Here is a 20,823-nt window from a genome sequence, read left to right as displayed (position 1 = left end):
CATTACTGCATTTCAGGTTTTTTACTGATTCAAAGGGAGAGAAAAAGAGACAGAGGTGTTGAGTCTGAAACACTTTGCAGAAAACTCATCACAAGTGTAAAGACTAAGAAGCATCATCCATACTCCAACAAGACTGAACCAAATCATGCCAGACAAGAACAAGACCAATGCTGCTGGTGCTACATTTTCAGGAAAAAGAATAGACCCACACAGCTCTGTTCTCTTCTTGCCCTTCTCTTCACTGAATAGAAGGGCAAAACCAGAAGCCAAGAGTATAAAAAGTTGAAGATGTTTATCTTTTTTTCTGATCCTTGAGTAATGTGAAAAAGAGAAAGGGAGAAAACATCTTCAAAATACTGGCTGTTCTTTCACAGTCACCTGCATTTCCCTTTTATCCTCTAAAAAGGCAAAGGAGTTAATATGAGGAGTAGTAAACTGCTATTCTCAGAGCAACAGTCACTGGGAGTAGCCCATGGCTGAGAAGACCATTAATTTGAACAGCTTTATTACAAGCTAAACTGGAAACTCAGCACACAACAGGATTATTACTTAGCTCTTTGGCATATATTTTTTATTTCCTGATTAAAGTATTCTAACTTAACCTTGCAGAATAAAGATGTATTTTATTTCTCCCACCAAAATCCAGAAATCTATAAAACACAGTGTCACTGAAGAGGCTACATACAAACCTCTCCAATCCCCACTAATCCATACAAAATCCACTCTGATCTATGTATATTACATTTTAAACCATAATATAAATACTTAAAAGTCTATAAAACTGCCTTAAAAAGAGAACCTTGAATCCAAAGAATGTAAACTTTTGAAACAACTGTTCATGGAAACAGTTTTCATCTTTTGAAAATGCAGATGGCATTTTTGAGACATCACTTGAAAGACACAGGCTTAATTCTTTTTTTTTTTTTAATTTTGGAAGGAAAAAACTCATTCCATATATAGACATAGACCATTTTTGGCAACCTCTATGGCATAATTAACCCAAGTAATCAGCAAATGGTGGTATCTCAAGTTCCAGAACATGGAAGTACTGCCAAATACTGACTTCATGAAGGCAATCACTACCAGTGTTTATAAAACACCACAGTTTTGGTGGTTGTTCCTCAGAAGTTCCCATCACTCTGTGTTTTAGGCAACCAGAGACAAAGAAACAAGCATGGAAAGTAGAACGGGAATACTTCTGAGGATGTAAGTCAACGCTACAGAATAAAAAAGGGTATAAAACAGAGTTTGCTCCAAACATCTACCAAAAAAGTCCTCTTTATCCTCACAAATACTCCACATCTCTCTCCGATTCCTGGACTTGGTTCTTAGAACAGGTGCTGCTACAAAGAGCTTTTACAATACTTTTGACTGGCATGAATGAAGCTCAACTAGTTACAGAGGCAAGCGATTTCAAGTGGAACTATGAGTTAAGGCAGTGCTCAGAACTTTGCAAAAAGACTTAGACAACATCCTTGGAACTTCTTTAGTACTGTCAGCAGTACAGTAAACCAACAAGTATTTATGAAGCACTTACGTCAGTTCAGTGCAGCTCATGGTTTATATTCTAATCCCTGATAAACCTTTAGGCAGTGCAGGACATCTCATCACAATGTAAATGTTGTCTTGTAATCTCTCTTACAGGATAGAATTACATATTTAATGTGTAAAAGGAATACGACAAAGCACAGACATGGAAATATGGATTTTCAGGAAAACACTACAAAAATAAATCTTGGGCCTCCTGAAGTATTTTAATGCAGAACCTTAAAGAAGAAATCATGAAATGAAGTACAAAAATTTATCTAAGTCTTATGACTTTATTTGCAGGCAACTATAGGAGAAAGGATAAAAAGAAGCTTAGTTTTTCAGTATTCCTAAATACACAATAATGGAAAAATATTTTATAAAATATATATGGAAGTGATGATATTCTATGAAATGCTCTTGTTTTGACACCTGAAAAAGATGCTTTTAAAAATATATATATATCTATAGAGAAAGTTCTGCTGAGAGCTTACCTATTTACATCTGGTTTTTAATTTGAAAAATCAGTATTTAATACCCACTCTTCCAATAAGAATCACTTTTCAGTGGGCTGTGGAGGAGTAAGTAGTGAATGTTCATGCAAAGGAAGACAGTATGCCTTACCCTGAGCCTCTGAACTTGACAGCCTTGTTTCTCTGTCATCTTCAGAAAGTGACTGAAGTTCGATTCATCAAGCAGGATATACACTGCAATCCCTCTAGTAGATGCTTCCACGATTTCTCTAAAAATATCCACATCTGTAAACATATCCATAACAATGGCAATGACCTGAATCAAACAGGAAAGACACAAATTATTGTATTGCATAAATCATATATAGAATTCTTCACTGAAGCCTGCACTGAGCAGCTAATACACGAATATTTTTTACACATTAAAATGTTCTAATTCCTATGTAGTTCCACTTAACCTGAAAGCTTTGAAGACCACTGGATCTTCTTTTTGAGAAATCAAGTGAGCATCAGGGTGACGTTTGCCATAAGTACCAAAGTCCAGCAAAATTAGTTGTCTTGGTTTTGTCTGGAATCAAGTTGATTTTGTTCCTAATAGATGGTACCATGCTGTGGCTGGGATTTAGCACAAGAATAATGTTAATAACAAACTGATGTGGTTGTTGCTAAGTAGTGTTTATCCCAAGTGAAGGACTTATCAGTGTTCCATGCTCTGCCAGTGAGCAGGTGCATAAGAAACCAAGAGGAAGCACAATTAGGAACAGCTGACCCAAACTGGCCAAAGGGATATTCCACACTGCAGAATGTCATGGTCAGAGTGTAAACTGAGGGGAGTTGGCTGGGAGGGGCCAATCACTGCTCAGGAACTCTCTGGGCATTGGTCAGTGAGTGGTGAGCAACTGTAACGTGCATCACTTGTTTTATTGGACCTTACCTCTCCCTCTCTCTCTCTCTTATCCTTTTACTTACAATTATTGTTACAAATACCAATAGTATCCTTTTATTACTATAATATTTTACTTTCTGTGTAACAATATACTTTACTATAGTAAATTTACTTATTTAATTATTAATCTGTTCTTATCTCTACCCACAAGAGTTTACTTCTTTCCAATTCTCTCCTCCATACCACCAAGGGGGTGAATGAGCAAGTGGCTGTGTGGAACTTTGTTGCTGGCTGGGGTTAAACAATGGGTGTGTGTAGTGACTGGTTTTATGAGGGAAAAGGAAACTCAGCAAGGGTTCCCTCCCAGAAAGGAGGGAAAAACAGCAATACAAATGCTGTGGAAAAACACTCAAAATACAATTCCATGATGCATTAAAAAAAAAATCAAATAAAATTACTTTAGACAAGGCTTCTCAGTCTTTCATTATTTTCTCTAAAGCTAATGGCTCAAGAGCTGGAAGCAGCTAATAAGCAGACACTGAAGAGCTGGAGGCACTCTTACTAGGACAAAATGTCCTCAGCCTGTGAGAGCTTGGCTCAAGAAGATCAGCATGCTGAACAGCAGCTACCAACACCCTTCAATCCACAGGGATAAAGCAAGCGTGTCTGATTTGGTAAAGCAATGTCCCTCTAGTGGTATTTTGGATATATATATATATATATAAATGTTGTACTGTTGACATAACTTTAGTAATTTGGGAAGAACTTCTGTTGAAACGTGAAAGGAAATAAGAGGAAGAACCAGGGTCTGTGTAACTTGTAAAGGTATTATTTTTATCCACTAGTATATTCATGGAAAGTTCCAATGAGATGTCTTAGGTGCAAATTCAAACCAAATAAAACCTTTCACAGATATCAGAGCAGCTTTTACCATTTTCACTGATTTTAAACTACCTATACATCAACTTTAAAGGTGTAATTGTTAAGTTGCAAGTACTCATCCTATTCTAGACCTGAAATATTTACCTCACACAGGTAAATGCTGTGGCACACAGCCAGGTAAAAATTATGTCTCCAGTCAGTTGTACAAATTATCTTTTTTGAATCCCAATTGCTTAGAACTAAAAGCTTCATTTATTTTGAACATGTAATTAAATCACTAGAAATATAAATGAGAGAAGACTTACATAAAGTAACAGTAAAAAAACAATGAAAACAACTAGAAAAGTAAAAAGACAACTCCCGAATAAGAGAAAAGGAACAAACTTGGCCTCTTCATTACATGTCACCTGGCAATAAAGAGTCTTCACAAATCCACCAGTCAGAGGAACTGAATAGCATCAAAGAATTCCATTCTTTTGAAAATCTTAGGTAACATGCCAATGCTCTACCTCATTTCCTTTACTGAGTTTTTGAAAGTAAAACCTAAACACTAAGCGTGTTTTTCTCCAGTACAGAATATGTTTCTTTATCTGAGGACTGAAAACATGAATGTTTATGTTGACTCTAAGGATCTCATCACTTTCAGACTGCACCTTCTGCTTGGTCTTGTTTCTGAGATACAGTGTTAACTGAACAGGCAACCCTATTTATTCATCTATCTTGTTTCCCTTGTATCTGAGAAGAAAAATGCCAAGACAGATCAAGTATGGTAGGTAAAGACCAAAAAATAACCTGTTCTCAAATTTGAGTCTGTTTCATTACCTGTTTATCCCTTCCTGTGAACTCCCTAATTTCTTCTTAGAATTTTCTTTTCTTCAGATCTTCAAGAAATGGGTGCTCATTGCATTCTAGGATCAATTTAAACGTAAGGAAAAAATCCTGAATGGATTCATTACTGTTGTCCACTGAAACAAGTACATCCATTTGTGCATTTCCTACAAACCAGAGGTGACTCTTGTTGAATATCCTCATTAGGCTGCCCATTTACTCTTAGCCACACTCAACACTCTATTAAACACAAACATAATTAGGCTTGGCTGCTGGAGTGCCAAATTTGAACAATGCATACAATATATATATATGACACATACAATATGTAAAAAGTCATTAACAGTGATAAGGTAACTTCTGCATACTGCTTTCCATAAACCAAAACAGAGGTCTGAGCATAAACTATAGATTTTGATTCAGAAAGAGTGGATTCCATAAAGGTCATGGAACAGTCTGACCTTTAAATGTATTAAACTTTTTTTTTTTTCTCCTTTTAATAGGAGTGTGTGTATATTTCCCCAGTTTCCATATTTTGCAGCAGAAGAGAGTATTGCACATGGGAAAAGACAAAGCAAATATGGTATTCAAGGTTCCAAGTTTTGATTAATTAGGGAGACCAAGATTAGGAAATTACTTCAGTGAGGTATTCTATAATGTGTACCTACCTTTAATTAAAGCTGCAAAAACAGCTGCAGGATTAGTTACTTGCTGCATCACTTTGGAAGAAAAGATTTCACTGCTGTGTTTTCACTTTTGTTTTTGCAATTGCAGAGCTAATTTTCACCCTGGTACTTACAAGAACACAACAGTGGATTCCAGCAAGGAAGAAAAACTGATATATTTCAAACTGCAGAAATACATCAGAAAATTGCCTATTCCACACATCCTGTTTCTTTTAGGCATAACAATACTATCCTGAGTCAAGAAAACCTCCTCAAGGCAGAAAGCTATAATGTCATACAGGAGGTTTCCTTACAAACTGCCTTTTTTTTCCAAAGCATATTTGTTTTCCACAATGCAAAGATCTTTTTAAAAGGAACCACTCATGCTTTTGAAGCAAATACTGTGGCCTTCCAACCATTCCAGGAAAACTGGATGGGTACAGCAGTTTTTTGATGAAAGCACCAGAATTCTGTAAGAACTTTCCAAACCTTGTCAAACTGATTATCACCCTGATCAAAAATGACCCTCTTTTGGGAACAGCTAAGCAAGTGTGTTACAGGAAGGAGAAAACAGTTGCTAGAGCAGACACTTGCTGTGCATAACATCACACAGCACTGAAATTATGCACAGCAATGGGGAACTACCACCACCTGGGTGGGTATTGCACAGAAGAGCACATTTCAATGATCAACTAAAAGTGAGGACAATTCAGAAACCAGTTTTTATGCTAATGTTCTTCTCCCAAAATTATCTTTGATTGTCACTGATAGTATTTTTATCTTATCTACCCATTCTTTTTTTTTTAAGTGATTATTATTTTTAAGCTTAAAATTTGGTTTCAATTATGTCCTTACAGAACAAGAAAATCTGCTAAAGTCAATAAGCACAAAATTATTCCTAAGGAATCTGACCAAATGCTCAATTTAACTGCAGGCAGCAGTAGAGCCATATGCTATTATCCTTCTTACTGTCTTGACACTAAGACTATGCTTTGCAACAGAAAAGTAAACTACACACCCTTCTTTGGCGTTTAAAAACATGTAAATACAGAGAGGAAAGTATAATTTTGTTGAATAAGACTATTTTAATGCAAATATTCTAAACAATCTTTTTCAGAAAGCTGATCTATTTAATTTGCATGTAAGTGAGTAAAGTACCATTGTAAAGCTGAGTATCTCTAAACTGTCATCACTCTGTACAAATACAGAGTATTCTTTTCATTTTTTCAAAGTTCTTAATCCTCAATTTCAGTAAGTGACTGACTCCTACAAAAAGTACCAGTGACAAGGTACATGAAAGACACATATACATTTGTTTGTTGGTTAAAACAAAAAGCTATAGCTGGAATATCCTGCATATCCTTGATAAACAGGAGATTATGTCCATGGTAACATGGCAACACAGTGGATAACATGACACAGTAAATGGAGGCCAATGTTCAGTTCTGTGGTATAGGGTAAATTACTGCTACTTTGGGCCCATCCATGTGCTTAGATGGTTCTCACCTTCAGAAACTAACTCTATTCAGAGGCTTATCCAGAAAGAAGTTGCCAATCCCAACAGTTACACTTATCAATATACATCCCCTGAGCATGTCCAGGGCAGGGCCACCAAGAGGGCACTTGCCCTGTGCAGGCCTCATGAAGGAGCTGGGCTGTTCAGCCTGGAGCAAAGATGGCTTCAGGGAATCTGACAGCAGCTCCTGGTACCTTACAGGGAAGCTCTCAAGGGACACGGTCAGGTTCTTAGCAGTGGTGGCAGGACAAAAGGCAATGGTCACACCGAAAGGAGAGCAGTTCTGCCTGGATACAGGGAAGCCCCTTATCCCCACAAGGACACCCCAGCAGTACTGCAGGTGCCCAGAGTGGTCCAGTTTGCATTCCTGGGGGTTTTCAAGCCCCTGCTGGATAAAGCCCTGGGCAACCAGTTCAGATATTACCACTAGCCATGCTCTAAGGGAGGCTGGGCTGGAGACTTCCAAACTGACCAAAGGCTGCAACTCAATGATTCAGAGATCTTCATTCCCATCATTTTCAAAACAAAAGCAAATTCTGCCATGTTTGGCAGTCATTATAAACTTTGCTGTGAAGCCTAAAGAAAACAAACAGAGACTATAAAAACAGAACATAGAGAAATAAAGGAGTTTTTCTGCTTTACTTCTTCCATTTTTGATAAGAAAAAATAAGTGGATTTTAATCTTCATTGAGTTTCAGGACATCAAAGTCAACCTTTTTAATAAGTGTGCGCTGAAATTCAAGCATAAATGTAACAAAAGGCCTTTACTGTTAGCACTCAGTAAGTCTATTTTGTGAACTCTTGACAGTTTCATTATCTCAGCATTACCACTTCTTTCACAAATATGAATTATGATTCTCCAGGTTATATATTGCAGTGTGTGTCATTTAACAACTCCTTTGCTATAAACAGTAAAAATACACGAGTCCTCCACTCAAACTGCTTGCTTAGGGCAGGCTTTACTAGGGACACCTACCAATATCAATAATCTAGTAAAGAATAATGCTGAAGACCTACCCTACACCGCAAGAGTATTGATTTCTTGTAACCCACATGGCAGCTTACTCTGGGCATTACATGACAAAAATCCATACTGCTGTGCAGTGCTTTAAATGTCACCACCCTTTCTCACCCCAAGAACAGAGAACCACATCTCTGACAGAATTATTAATTCTATTTTCATTGACCTTTCTCTGTTACTCCAGTCCTCTTTTTGCAGATCTCTGTTTTGGGGAGGATCTCCTTGAGGCACAGGCTCAGTGCTGTCTGAGTCTGACCCTTCTCAGAGAGCAGGCAATTCCAACAGGGCTGTGTGCCATGCTGCTAGAACAGCAGGCAGGCAGCAAATGGACTGCTGAGTTTCTGGCAACAGAAGAGACAAATCTGGTGGTCAATGCAAACAACCTTCCCTCTAGTAAGCTATATAATATGTCCCACAAATTACTGTGGTTCTTTTCTCAATTATATTATGTTGCTTTTTATGGTTGAGGGTTTAGGTCCCGTTTACTTTTCCTGCAATTCATATTAACAGCTCCCTAATAAATCATCTGTTATCCTTACTTTCTGGCACTGTTGCTCACACCAGAGTGCTTCTAAGACATAAGTTCATTAATTTGGTATTAATTTGCAAAATTGAAGACAGCCCTGAAATGCTTTGCACAACACATCCTTTTATTGCAAAGTCTACCTTGAAACCATTTGTCGTGGATGAATTGCTGAGGTCTCACAATACAGCAACAAATGAGAAATCTTGCAATAAAGTGCCAAAGTGTAATGTAATGAGGGAAGGCCTTGCTCTGTAAATACAGGTTGATGCAATAATATAAATAGTAATCAACCATCTGAGTATTATCCATTCTCCTACAATTTCTGTGGCAATATAATGGAACAAATACTGAGATGATTTATACCTATGCAACATTCATGAAATTAATATCACTACTTGTTGCATTGTCACTTCTTGTATTATCATTGTAATTGACCCCCTGAGATCTTATTTAATATATTTAATTTGGCTCTACAGACACAGAGCAATATACCATAACCATGCAGTGTACTTGGAAATGTTCTCCCACTATTGCATTCTTTAAAAGCAATTTAATTAACTACAGGGTGAAGTCTGGCACTTCATTATTACAAGCAGCTACACCACCTCAGAATCAGCTCTCCTAACCCTCACTTATCCTCTTTTCCTCCTCCTGCTCCAAATTAGTTCTACCATTTATTCTGAGGATAGAAAAACACATGCTCTCAGAATGAAGTACACCTTCTGTTCTGATCACCAAGCCTCATTTTATCATGCCACGCATCACCTACAAAATCTAAGAATTTTAAAGTAAAAACTAATTGTGGAATAAAAATTAACTTCCAACAGGTACATGAGCAATCCTCAATAACCTTAAGAGTTTTTCCCTGCAACAGGACATGAGAAAAGCTCAACATCAACACAAAATCATATACATAAGTTCACTGTACAGAAAACATAAACTAAACTTTTAGCTATCTCTGCAACACAACAAGAAAAACCAGTGCAAACTATTAGAAAATTATGAAGGCGGGTAACCACATAGGGCAACTATACAAATAATTTTCACAGAATTCACAGGATGACAAGGATGGAAGAGACCTTAAAGATTGAGTCCAACCCATGCCCAAACATCTCACTAAACCATGGCACAAAGTGCAACATCCAGTCTTTTATCCAGGGATGGTGATTCCACCACCTCCCTGGGCAGACCATTCCAGTACTTTACCACTCCTTCTGCAAAAAACTTTTTCCTAATATCCAGCCTATATTTCCCTTGGCGCAGCTTAAGACTGTGTCCTCTGGTTCTGTCAATGGTTGCTGCCTGGAGAAAGAGACCAACCCCCGCTGACTACAGCTGCCTTTCAGGGATTGAAGAGAGGGATAAGGTCACCCTTGAGTCTCCTTTTCTCCAGGCTAAACACACCCAGCACCCTTTTAAACTGTGCTTACCTGTGCAGTCCATATGGTATCTGTTCTGTCCAAGAAACACACACAAAAGATGTGCAGTAGGGGAACTTTCTAGCTACCAGTAACCAGTAACAGGAGAAAATGTTCTGATTCTATTGGAGAAAAGTAATATGGCAATAAAAACAGGAGCTCCAAGAAAGGATGTGATTTTACTTTGAAAAACACTGGGAAGATCAAATTTTTACAATGAAGAATCTTCTTAAAACTACACAAGAATTCTGCCTTTTGCTCAATTTGGGAACTTTTTTATAGCTTAATATGTCTAAAAAAAGCAGATCAGAAGACCAGCATTAGATCTTCGACAGGTGAAACTAAAACCAAAGCAAAAGTAAAGTTTTCTGAAATGGAAATTAGTCTGTTTTCTCTGAAAAGTGAATGTATAGAAGCCTTCTGCATTACCTTTCAGAAAGCTATTGCAGGCCAAGCTAACAAGTCATACATACACCACCTTAAAGTGACACCTTCTCTGTCACCTCTTGAAATTCATACAACTGGGAATTTTATCTTGCAAAACCAATGGGAGTGAGCTACTTTAATTCTATAAATGTGATGTTTATCTATGAGTTAGTTGTTATTCTGGCTGAAGGATTAGTAAGAACTCATCGTGAGCTGACCAAATTACAGGAGACACCTCCTCACTCTGGCCAGCAGCAGAGGCAGTAATTCCTCTGAAGCTTTACTTGCACACAGGCAGAACTGAGTGTCAGCAAGTCATGGCAACGAGAAGATAAAAGGGGATATTCCAGGGATTTTTCATGGGGACTTTCCAAAGAGCATTTATAAACCTAATCCTTGGAATGAAGGATCTGCAAAGAAACAGCTGCCGCTCAGTGCTGGGACACCACTATATTTACCTAAAAATAGTTACCTAAATGTGCAAAAATCTGTCACACATCATTAAAACAAAAAGTGTTCGCAATGCTCAATTTTAACACTTTCCTTCCTGCTTGCAGTGCTCCCATCAACAATTAAAATGCTTTTGGTATCTAGCAAGCAAGTTGTGTTCTGTCACTGAGAACAGAAGCAGGCAGAGGTCCTACAGAAAAGGACATAAGGCAGCACAGAAAATCCTTGGCAAGATGGAGGGAACACATTTAGGGACCTTCCTCTGCCCTTTCTTCTCTTGCCATTGGTATCACTGCTGTATTCCCAGAGCCATGTGGGCTGCAGCTGGATGCGTAGCAAGATTTTAATATTTGTATTTAGCCCTTCAGAATGTTCATATTCAGTTGTTATGTTGAGAAGCTGCCAAGATTTTTCTGAGGAAAGCAATTCAGAAAGGAAATGCCAGGATTTCTGACGGCCTACGACTCTGCTATACCACAATGGAAATTCATGACAAAAATCAAAGGTACTTCTCTAGCCTCTGGCTTTCTCTGTGATGAATTTCAAAGACATGCTGCTTCAGAAATACTTTTTTTATTTAAAAGAGTATTAATAGCTTCAATATGTGGGTTCTCATGGGATCCCTTAATATTTAGTGAATGTTTAGGCTACTTGAATTAATATTATAATGTTATAATTTTTATTTTAAATTTCTTTATAAGGAGAAACAATTATTCATGTGTGTGTATTTAGTGACTGCACAAAAACAAACAATGCACAGCAGTGTGATAAGTCTCAATCATTTTATTTTAAAGTTGCAGTAGTATGAGTTCCTACTACAAGGTTAAAAACTCTTTCAATACCTGAAATTATTATCTCACACCTAAGAACAAGGGAAAGTGATACCTCAAATGCAGGAGGGGATAAGGGGAAGGCAAAGGGACAAAAATATTTTTTTAAAATGCATTAAAATTGTCCTTTCAAATTACTCCTGCTTAAAAATGCTCCTCATGCCACATTAAACTAGATTGCACATTAATAGTTCTAAGTGTTCTTCCTGTGATTTCTTTCAAGAAACATTAAAAAAACCAACTGCTTATCAAAGAGTCAAAGTAAATGTATGAGATTTCAGCTAATCTAGATGACAATTCTAGAGAATATTTTGGGGGTTTGCCACTTTTAACAGTACATTTTGGTGGGGTTTCTTAGATTAGGAATGATGTTCTGAGGCAGTCTGCCTTCCCACTGATTCATTTGGGTTTCCTCAAGAGTCCTGTACACATTTTCAATACTAAACCCCTCTTCCTGAGAGTTTATATATTGAAAAATGCTTGACAATGTATAAAACCCCACAATATAAATGAACATTTACAGGCTGTAAACTTTAATCTATAACAAAAGCATTTCTTAAAGTACAGAACTTTGTTGGCATTTGTTAATTAGTTACTTGGAAACAATGAAAGATTCTCTTCATCAAAGGCAGGTTTGTAGGAAGAAGAGATGATTCAGACCAACTTTTCTGGACCAGGAAGGATAATTTTGCTTTTAAGTTTGCTTATGCAAGAGCTGTGTACTGTTTGCCATGTTTAAGACCTTAAGAGTAAACTGCCTGAAATCCCTTGCTCTTGCTTTCAAGAATAAGTAGGCACAGCAGGAACAACTTGCACAGAAGAGAATCCAAGAAGAAAGCTAGGTACGTAACACAGGAGTGGAAACTACTGACTGACTCCACAGTAGATGCTGGAAAAGAATGGAGTTAAATCAAAGTAAGTGTCCCAAAAGCAGGAAACACTTATTTTTGCATTTCTATGCACATGAAAACTTTGGTGTATCCAAGTCAGCAGACAAATCTGATGTGTTTCAGAGCAGCTTATGATTCAGAAAAATAGACTTTGGAACACCTATATGCAGTATGTTAGGCACAGTCCACATGGATGGCCTATCAACATTTTTAGCAAGTGGAAAAATAAAAGCATACAGTTGAGGAAGACTTGTAGGCCATGTACTGCTACCTCCACGAGTCTTACACCAGGGTGACCCTGCATCAAGCAGTGCCCAACTTAAAACAACAACAATAACAAAAATTTTAAAAATCCACAAAACAAAACAAACAAACAAAAAACCAAAATCCAAAACAAACGAAAAAAAAGTTCAATCACTAGATATTTCAAATCAGTGAAAGGCTGCAAACCAATGAGCATGATCTGATTATATAACTGACTTTATGACCTTGATACCAAGAAACAAGTCCTAATTATATCATTAATTGTTGAAGGTTAGTCCTCCATAGACACTCAAAACTTCTTCCAGAAGGTAAACTGCATAAGGAACACGAGTAGAAGAAAATGTTTCAGAGATAAGCGTAGGAAAAAAAGAGGAATAAAAAATTGGGAGTCCTTGCAGAAGACATTGCTGTATGTCCATAGAACCCCAAATGAGCTAGAAGCAATTCTGGTTAAAGACCTCCTCTAGGTTCATGGTCTAGAGAAGGTAATACCAAAGTGAAGAAAGGAAGCCTCAACAGAGGCTCCTGTTAATCTTTGGAAAGTAGTGGCACAATTTCTTTGTCTTTAGGTTAAGAAGGAGCACTACAGTCTACTGCAATAGAGTAACATTTGTTGCAGCTGCAATTAGCAGACCTGGATGGATCACATGCAAGACAGCTAAATAATTTTGCTGTTGGTCATTTTTAATTAAACATTTGAGTATCAGAGAAATAATGATTATAGCCACAATTCAAGAAACAGCCTGATGACCCAAGCTGGTTGCTCAGCCTGACTTCTGAAAGGAAAACCAACAAAAGAGTAAATTAATACAGAAATGAAGGTAATCACATTTTTAGGGAACGGTAAACGGGAAAACACCTTTTCAAATATTGCTTATTTCATCCTTTTTCAAAATCTAGCTTTTGAAGTCAGCTTCATCCATGTGACTGAGTCAATAAAAGACACATGAGGTATACACACTTAAGGACTGGTTATTGGCCAGATGTGTAAAGTAGTTGTCCAATGAAAACATTTTGATTGCATGTATTTCTAGCAACCTGTAAGGCTCAATTATATTACAGATTTTCATACAGTTGTCACAAAAGGGGAAGCAAACCCAGTATAATTCACAGATTATTATGGCCTATTTCTGTTCCCCTTTCCCTTCCTTCTGTGACTGCCTTTGCCTTACTTCCCTCTTCCCTCCACCTCCCCCCCACCACTTCACTTGCTTAATTCTTTCTTTTCCTTTCCTGTCCCTTCTTCCCTCTTTCAACGGCGGAACTCCAAACTGATTTAAACTTGAGACTGAAAAAAACCTGCTATTGGATGCTGAATGTGGGCTTAAAATGGGCTCCTATGCATTTTACACAAGCTTAAAAATATTCCCTTTTATTCCACATTTTATGACTATACCCTTATGCTATTCACAACAATGCTTTTGATTCCTGCTAAAACTACTGTTTGCTTCAATGCTACTAATTTCAAGTTCTATGGATGTACCTAAATATGTTTAAGGAGGTCAACTCAAGCAGTAATATGGTTAGAATAAACCAGAAAAATACAGAACGCAGGCTGTTTAAAATTACTGGTCACAGGTCAGTGATGGGTCAGTATTAAGGAAAGCCAGTGATCGTCTGGTATAAATAAGAGAGGATGAATAATGAAAAGTTTCTGCAAGGTTTAGTTCTGCCAGATTCTCTGTTCACCTTCAAAATGTTTCCAGTTTAGCTACATGACATAGTAAAATGCATTTTTAAGTAAAAATAGAATGACTGGACAACACCTGTAGTAACATTTATGTTGCAAAAAAAGCAACAGCAATTATGTCATATCACTATTCTGAAACATATTTCACAGATAAAATGTGAGCCTGCAGAAGTCCATATGGCACACAGTTATATCTGAATGCCAGTAAACAACTTAATCAGATGATTTAAACTATTTGCTTTTTTAAAACATGCTGCCAATTGAGCAGGAACCTTCCCTGATACTCATGAGAAGCAGATTACACCACCTGCTCATAGAGCAGCCACAGCTCCTTGTGCAACATATTGCTAATGACTGTGTGCTGGCAGACTGCATTTCAATTTCACCTATTTAAGACAGGTTTTGAAACTAATTAATTAATTGTTGTCTGCAAATCATGTTCAGGTCCTCAGGTGAAATCCATTACCCTGGCATGCCAGGTTATTTATTATAGATTAAATGAAAAAGGAAAAAAATAATTGCAGACTAGTCTGAAAGCATCAACAGAATGTCCTAAAGATAAGAAAAGATTAGTCTTGTTAATAAGTAATTATGTGCAGCTTTTCAGGAAGAAAACAGATTTAAATTTTTATGCACAATAACATATGGAGCAAGATTTCTGAAATAGTAGGGAAGCAATTATAAAACCCTGCTCAAACCTCCCGTGAAGCAAACTGAAATGAAGAAGATAAGTAATGCTGCAATTCTTGCAGCCCCAGCAGAGTGAACTGTGAATTGGAACTAAATAAGGTACTAAACAGAATTTAATTTCTGATCAAATGCAGCACTTAAAAACTAAAACAATAAAATAATTACAAGTTAAATTATTATTAGAGAGTTATAATTTCAGTGCCAATGTCATGCTTTAAAAATACTGTATTCATAAAAATTATTTCAATTTTTAAATCCTTTTAAAGCTTTTTAAGTGAAACCTGACAATTCATGTTTGAGCATGAATCCTGCACAGGTAGTGAAGTATTTGAGGGAGTTGCAAGTCAAGGGATAAGAAATGGAATTAAAAGACACAAGTGGAAAAGTTTTGAAGAAAAACTTATTTCTTATTTGTTTCTGTCAGGTTTTTGCTCAACTGATCTTTTGGCTCTGTGTGAACTGGCTTTTGATTAACCATCTCTGTCAAGCAAGAAGCAATACAGCTTTAAAGTTATCTTGGTGACACTATTATGTTGAAAATGCAGTTAGCATCAGCTTTCACTGATCTACACAGCTCTTCCATAAGACCACACAAGTTTTAATTCATCACTTGCAATTTGATACTACAATTGTGCAAAACCAGAGGAAAGATTATTTGATCCTTTTGGTAAAAGTCTGGTCAGGTATTTATAATACTCCATCTTTGCTATCTACTACTCTTTCCAATTAAATGTAAAAGTTTATTTTTGATGGTTACAAGTTTATTCATAATGTTTTCAGTTTATTCATAATGTTTTAAGTGTATTCATAATGTTTTCTTAAATCCGAGCCCTAGGCCACTTCAAGGACACATCTGGGAAGGAGCAGACACACAGCCAGGCTGCAAGACTTCCTTCCACGATCCAGATTCCATCTGCCCCAGCCACAGATGGGCACCATGGTCTGCTCCTCTCATTTTTCTCATTCTCACAAGGATAGGATGCATAATGAAGCACTCATTCAAGAATCATTAAAATGAACAATTATTCAAATAAATAAGTTATCACCGTGCAAGTAACAGAACCCTTTATACTCAATTGAGCTAGTGACCAAGTTAATGGCAAGTTAATAGAGTTGTTTAAGAAAAAGAGAAACATGTTATGACAAAACTTCCAATGTACAGCTCCATGTGTGTGAGAGAGTATTCCCATTTCCACAAAATATTCCTCCTACTGTGCATTGCATGCCAGTTCACACACACACACCTAACCTCCACTTGGGTAATGATAATCAGAGATCTAATCAGGAAGCCTGCTGAACATCAGCAAGAAATGCGAAACTCCTGCTACAGCAAGGTGGTATTCTCCAAAACATCACAGCAGATACCTGAATTTAAGAATGGAGGAAGAAGAAAATCAGTCTCAGGGGTACCTACTGCAGCTTTTCAGCACCTTTCTTTGCAAGATTTGCTCTCTATTTGTGCCAATGAATCCTCTGTAGCCACAAAACATTCCTGAATTGAATATCTGTGTACCTCAAGGGTATATAAGTAAAGAAATATGAGGGGCAGAGAGGAAAATTCACTTATTTTGCCATCAAAAGTCGAACCTTCTAATAATAAGGAGTGAAAGCAGAAATACCACTGACCAAACCACCCATGGATTTACAATAAGCCATGTTCTATTGGCAAATTTGGTCTGCTGGAAAATGTGCCAAGCATGCTAATTGCTATATTTATATGAGTTAACTCATATATTTATATGAGATAACTTCAGTTGTTTGAAGTAAGGATGGAGGTGAGAACATGCAATATACATCTGTGGAGGAGAGGTGAACATTTTATTCCAAGAACACTTTGCCAAGTGTTGTTTTTCCATGCAAAGCAGTGCCTTTCAAATAAATATTTGTTATTACAAAGTACCTCTCAGGTCTCAGGAAACACGTTCCCTTGAGTAACCTGCCCACTCCAAGAAAGCCTCTTCCCATCCCAGACTGCTTAGCTCCCTGTGCCTGTGTGCATGCATGGAATCCACATTTTCTGTAGCACAGTGCAGATGTTTTCCATGCATACATGTGCACATACACTGACTGAAAAAAAAACATTTTACTATTTGCCTGTTTCCTTTAGATAAAAAGTTTCAAACCAGCACTGTATTGGCAAAAGAAAAAAAGAACAATCATTTCAGATGTAGGAACAGGACAGTTTTTATCCTTTTTTCTTTCTCACTTAAAAAGGTGTACACCTTTTCCTGCTCCTCAGAGTCCCTCACTGTAATGCTGAATCTGTTTTCAGATATTGGTACAGTGTGCACTCACTCAAGAAGTACAGCTGACAGGAGGGAATTTTCAGTGAGTCTATTATAATTTTTGGTTTACTGTGACTAGCAGGTGGTAACTAAAAGATACTCCAATCTCTTTTCAATATTAGACGTGCAATATACATAATTTTCACTAACACAGGGACAACTTTTGCAATGAAACAAGACTCAGGTATGCAAAGGTAAGACTATCATGACACTTCTGTGGGTGACTGAGCATTTGCTGAAATGCAACCTAAATTAGAAACACTATTTCAAGTGAACAACAAAAAAGTTATTATCTTGTTTCTCATGCACAGGGGGACATTGTGAAAAAAATAACATCAGAAGATGGGCAGATAATGGGGAAGCAAACAACTCTGTTTCATATGTGGGTATCACTGAAATATTTCTGCTTGAATGCTCTAAAGGAAACAATCTCATGGACAAAACAAATACACAAAAGCTTAATGCAAAATATAAAGTTTTAAACCATAGGAAGCAACTGAAAAAGGTAGATTTCAGCAAAAACCCTTGTAACTGTTCCCTACCCCTAGCACAAGGTATGCCCAACTATCTATATGTCTCCACAAATCACTCTGAGATTATATTCATATTTATAACTGAGGAGTCTGCGTTCTACAAGGAATTTGTATACAAGTCTTCCAAGTCCTAGCCAAATGTATTTAATCATAATTTTTTTATATTCAATAAAAATAAAAACATACAAAAACCACCATATTTTTAAAGGATGTAAAAGACCTTTGAATTTAGACAAATGCAGGGAACTAGAAAAACATGTAAATCACTCCCATTTTATCCAGTTCAAGAAGATATTAGCATAGAAATACATTTTTTAATAGCGTAATATTATTTACAACCTCCCGAATCATCCCTGGAGCAACTAAAAAACCAGAAACTTACTGAAATCTTTTCCTACTACTTCTCTGTTGTAAAAGACTCCAGAAGAATTACCAGAAAAAATAAGCATATTTTTTAATTCCTCTTAACACTCAAATGCACACAGAAAGCTTTTCTCCTCTGTAAAGTGCAAACCATTCCATAAATGCAGGAATAACACATTGCACCTATTTTTATCTGGGAATCTGAACAAGGTGTGTGTGTGTGTGTGTGTCCTGTGCAGGGACACCTGAGTCAGCCCATTGCTAATGATCTCTGCCACTGGAACAGTCTGGTCACGCTAAGGGGATGCTCCAAGGAGGGGAGGACACCCTGCTCCTCCTGAGTGCCCTTGTGCACTGATCCCTGCTGCGTGAGCAGCTTCTCAGAGGCCAACAGCCAGCATTGTGGAGAGGCTGAGCATCCCAAAGTCCCCATGAAAGCAACTCCTGCAGCTACAGATCAGCCCGAGCCTCACCTCAGCCTCCAGTCCTGCGTTTAGAATTCTCTGCACCTTCTCTTTTGGCTGGCTGTCACGTTGAGTGATGAGATACACAAGCAGAAAGCTCAAGCAGGCTTCGTCTGCGCTTGCAACCTGGGTTTCCTCAAGCAAATGCCATCATTTAGAGAACAGTGATTGTCCAAAAAAACCCCTTATCTCCCGGGCAATTATGAATTCGTTACCCAGAAGTGTTGACGATCAGACCAGCACCCGCCTGTTTTAAGGTCAGATTTATTCCCACTATCACCTCTTTGAGGATGCAACACTGTCAGACTTGTGCTGTGCAAGGAGTCAGATGTCATTATCATTACAGTCCCTTCTGACATCAAAACCTGTGAACCTCTCTGTTTTATCATCCTCTGCTGATTTCACAGTCCAGAAATGGCTGCAAAGACGAACAAGGAGAGCCCAAACAAGCTACGAATTTTCAAAGGCTACAAACACTGATCACAGGCTCATGTTTACCCAGCTCTTTCTTAAAACAACTCCCAGTAAAATCTCTTTGAAAATCATATCTGAAAAGGAAAGCAGTGACAATCCTCATGAAGAGGACACATGAACACAGTAAAAGCAGGGGTATATAATCAAGAAGAACAGAAGACTGCTTTATATGAAAAAATAGCATTCATTAAAATACCAGAATAACTGCTAGTCTTGGGGGAAAATCATGTCTCGGTGAACTGAGTTCAAAACTAAAGGCCTGCCACTGGGATTTTGAGGAGAATGAACCTGGAGTATAGGAATTACAATGCAAAGAGCCACTCACTTCAAATTCCCAGGCACAGAGAACCCCAAAGCATGCCTAAAAAACACCAAGGAAGCAAAAACTGCAGATTCTGTGAAACATCCAGGAATATTTTACAACTCGAAAACAAATAAAACATTTAAATTGAGATTTTCTCAGTTTTGTGGCTTTGAACAAATTTGAGAATGGAAGGAAAAAGGAGTGTACAGTTTATTACCACTAAAATCCTTCCTGGACAACCTGTTGACCTTCGAGAGCCAACCATGACTTTGAAATTAATTAAACTGTCCGATGTGAAATACCATTCTCAATTTTAATAATGCATTAATTTAGTTGACTATGTTCATAATTACAATGAAAGATTTTTGGCATACATCATATTCATGGGTGTTTTGCATTTCAGCTTATGGCACTGCTGGCAGCAAGTTTTTCAATGAAATTCCAGTGTGTGTGTGCGCATTTATTATATGAATATTTTGTAACCTGTTAATACAGATTACTTAAAAATATTTAATGTCAGTTCTTACTTCTTATTTTTTTAACGGGTAAAGAGATTTCTCTTATTGTATTTATATATTTTATAAGCATAAAATTGATCAAAATAGGATGCTTTGCATTTTTATTGTTTCAGGCCAAAATCCAATTTAGAGCCACAGATCAGCAATTTGAAAACAAATCCATAATAGTTCAATGCTTATTACTTACACTGGATTTGTTTTATTCATGGCTGTTGAAAAAGAAAAATACAAACCAGTGTATTTTTACTGTAATTTAGGACAGTCAGTGGAAGTTACTAAATTAGAAAAAAAAAAGAAAGTACTGGATTATTTTTAACGTTTATATTACAATGCTTTCTATATTTCCAAATTTCTCCTTGTTAGAGAAGTAGCTTAAATTCTAGCCAAAGTGATTTCTTTCATAATCTCCAACTGAAGTATATTTAGCATAATTTTCAGAAAGCTCTCCACTGTTAGGACAGCAATGCCTCCAATAGGCATTGTCAAGAAGCTTTTTTGTACCATATCGGAGATTTCTTTTCTTTAGGGAAAATTTTAAATTCTTTACACAGATTCGGCCAAGACTGATCAAAGAGACTGCCCAGATTTAGTAAGTAAGGAAAAATTATGCTGAAACCTATGTCTGTTTCTTTTTGCATGCACTATATATATTATGAATCCCCACACACACTGTATGACAAAAAGCAGCTCTAAATTCCATTTGAGTTTTAAAACTAGAAAGTCTGTGTGAACATCAGTGTGATATGAAAGGCAGCCTAAAATGCCAGTGTTACTTGTTTGAAACAAGTCAGAAAGATTTCTGTACTTGGCATTAAAATGCCACAGCTTTTCATTCAGTATCATATTTCCACAATCACAATTTCTCATTCAGTATCGTATTTCCACAACAGGTAACTATAA

At 37.1% G+C, this 20,823-nt stretch overlaps 1 protein-coding gene across 1 annotated transcript in view; it reads right to left on the bottom strand.

Annotated features, from left to right (window-relative positions):
- Window positions 1-20,823, bottom strand: part of FAM83B (family with sequence similarity 83 member B) — a 44,399-nt gene that overhangs the window by 10,995 nt on the left and 12,581 nt on the right. Inside the window, exon 2 of the mRNA XM_058021292.1 lies at window positions 2,152-2,316. Coding sequence (XP_057877275.1) covers window positions 2,152-2,316 — 165 coding nt within the window. The remainder of the gene's footprint in view (window positions 1-2,151; window positions 2,317-20,823) is intronic.

This window comes from Melospiza georgiana, chromosome 3 (genome assembly GCF_028018845.1).
Source record: "Melospiza georgiana isolate bMelGeo1 chromosome 3, bMelGeo1.pri, whole genome shotgun sequence".
Classification (NCBI taxonomy): domain Eukaryota; kingdom Metazoa; phylum Chordata; class Aves; order Passeriformes; family Passerellidae; genus Melospiza; species Melospiza georgiana.
This window is presented reverse-complemented; position numbering and strand designations above follow the sequence as displayed.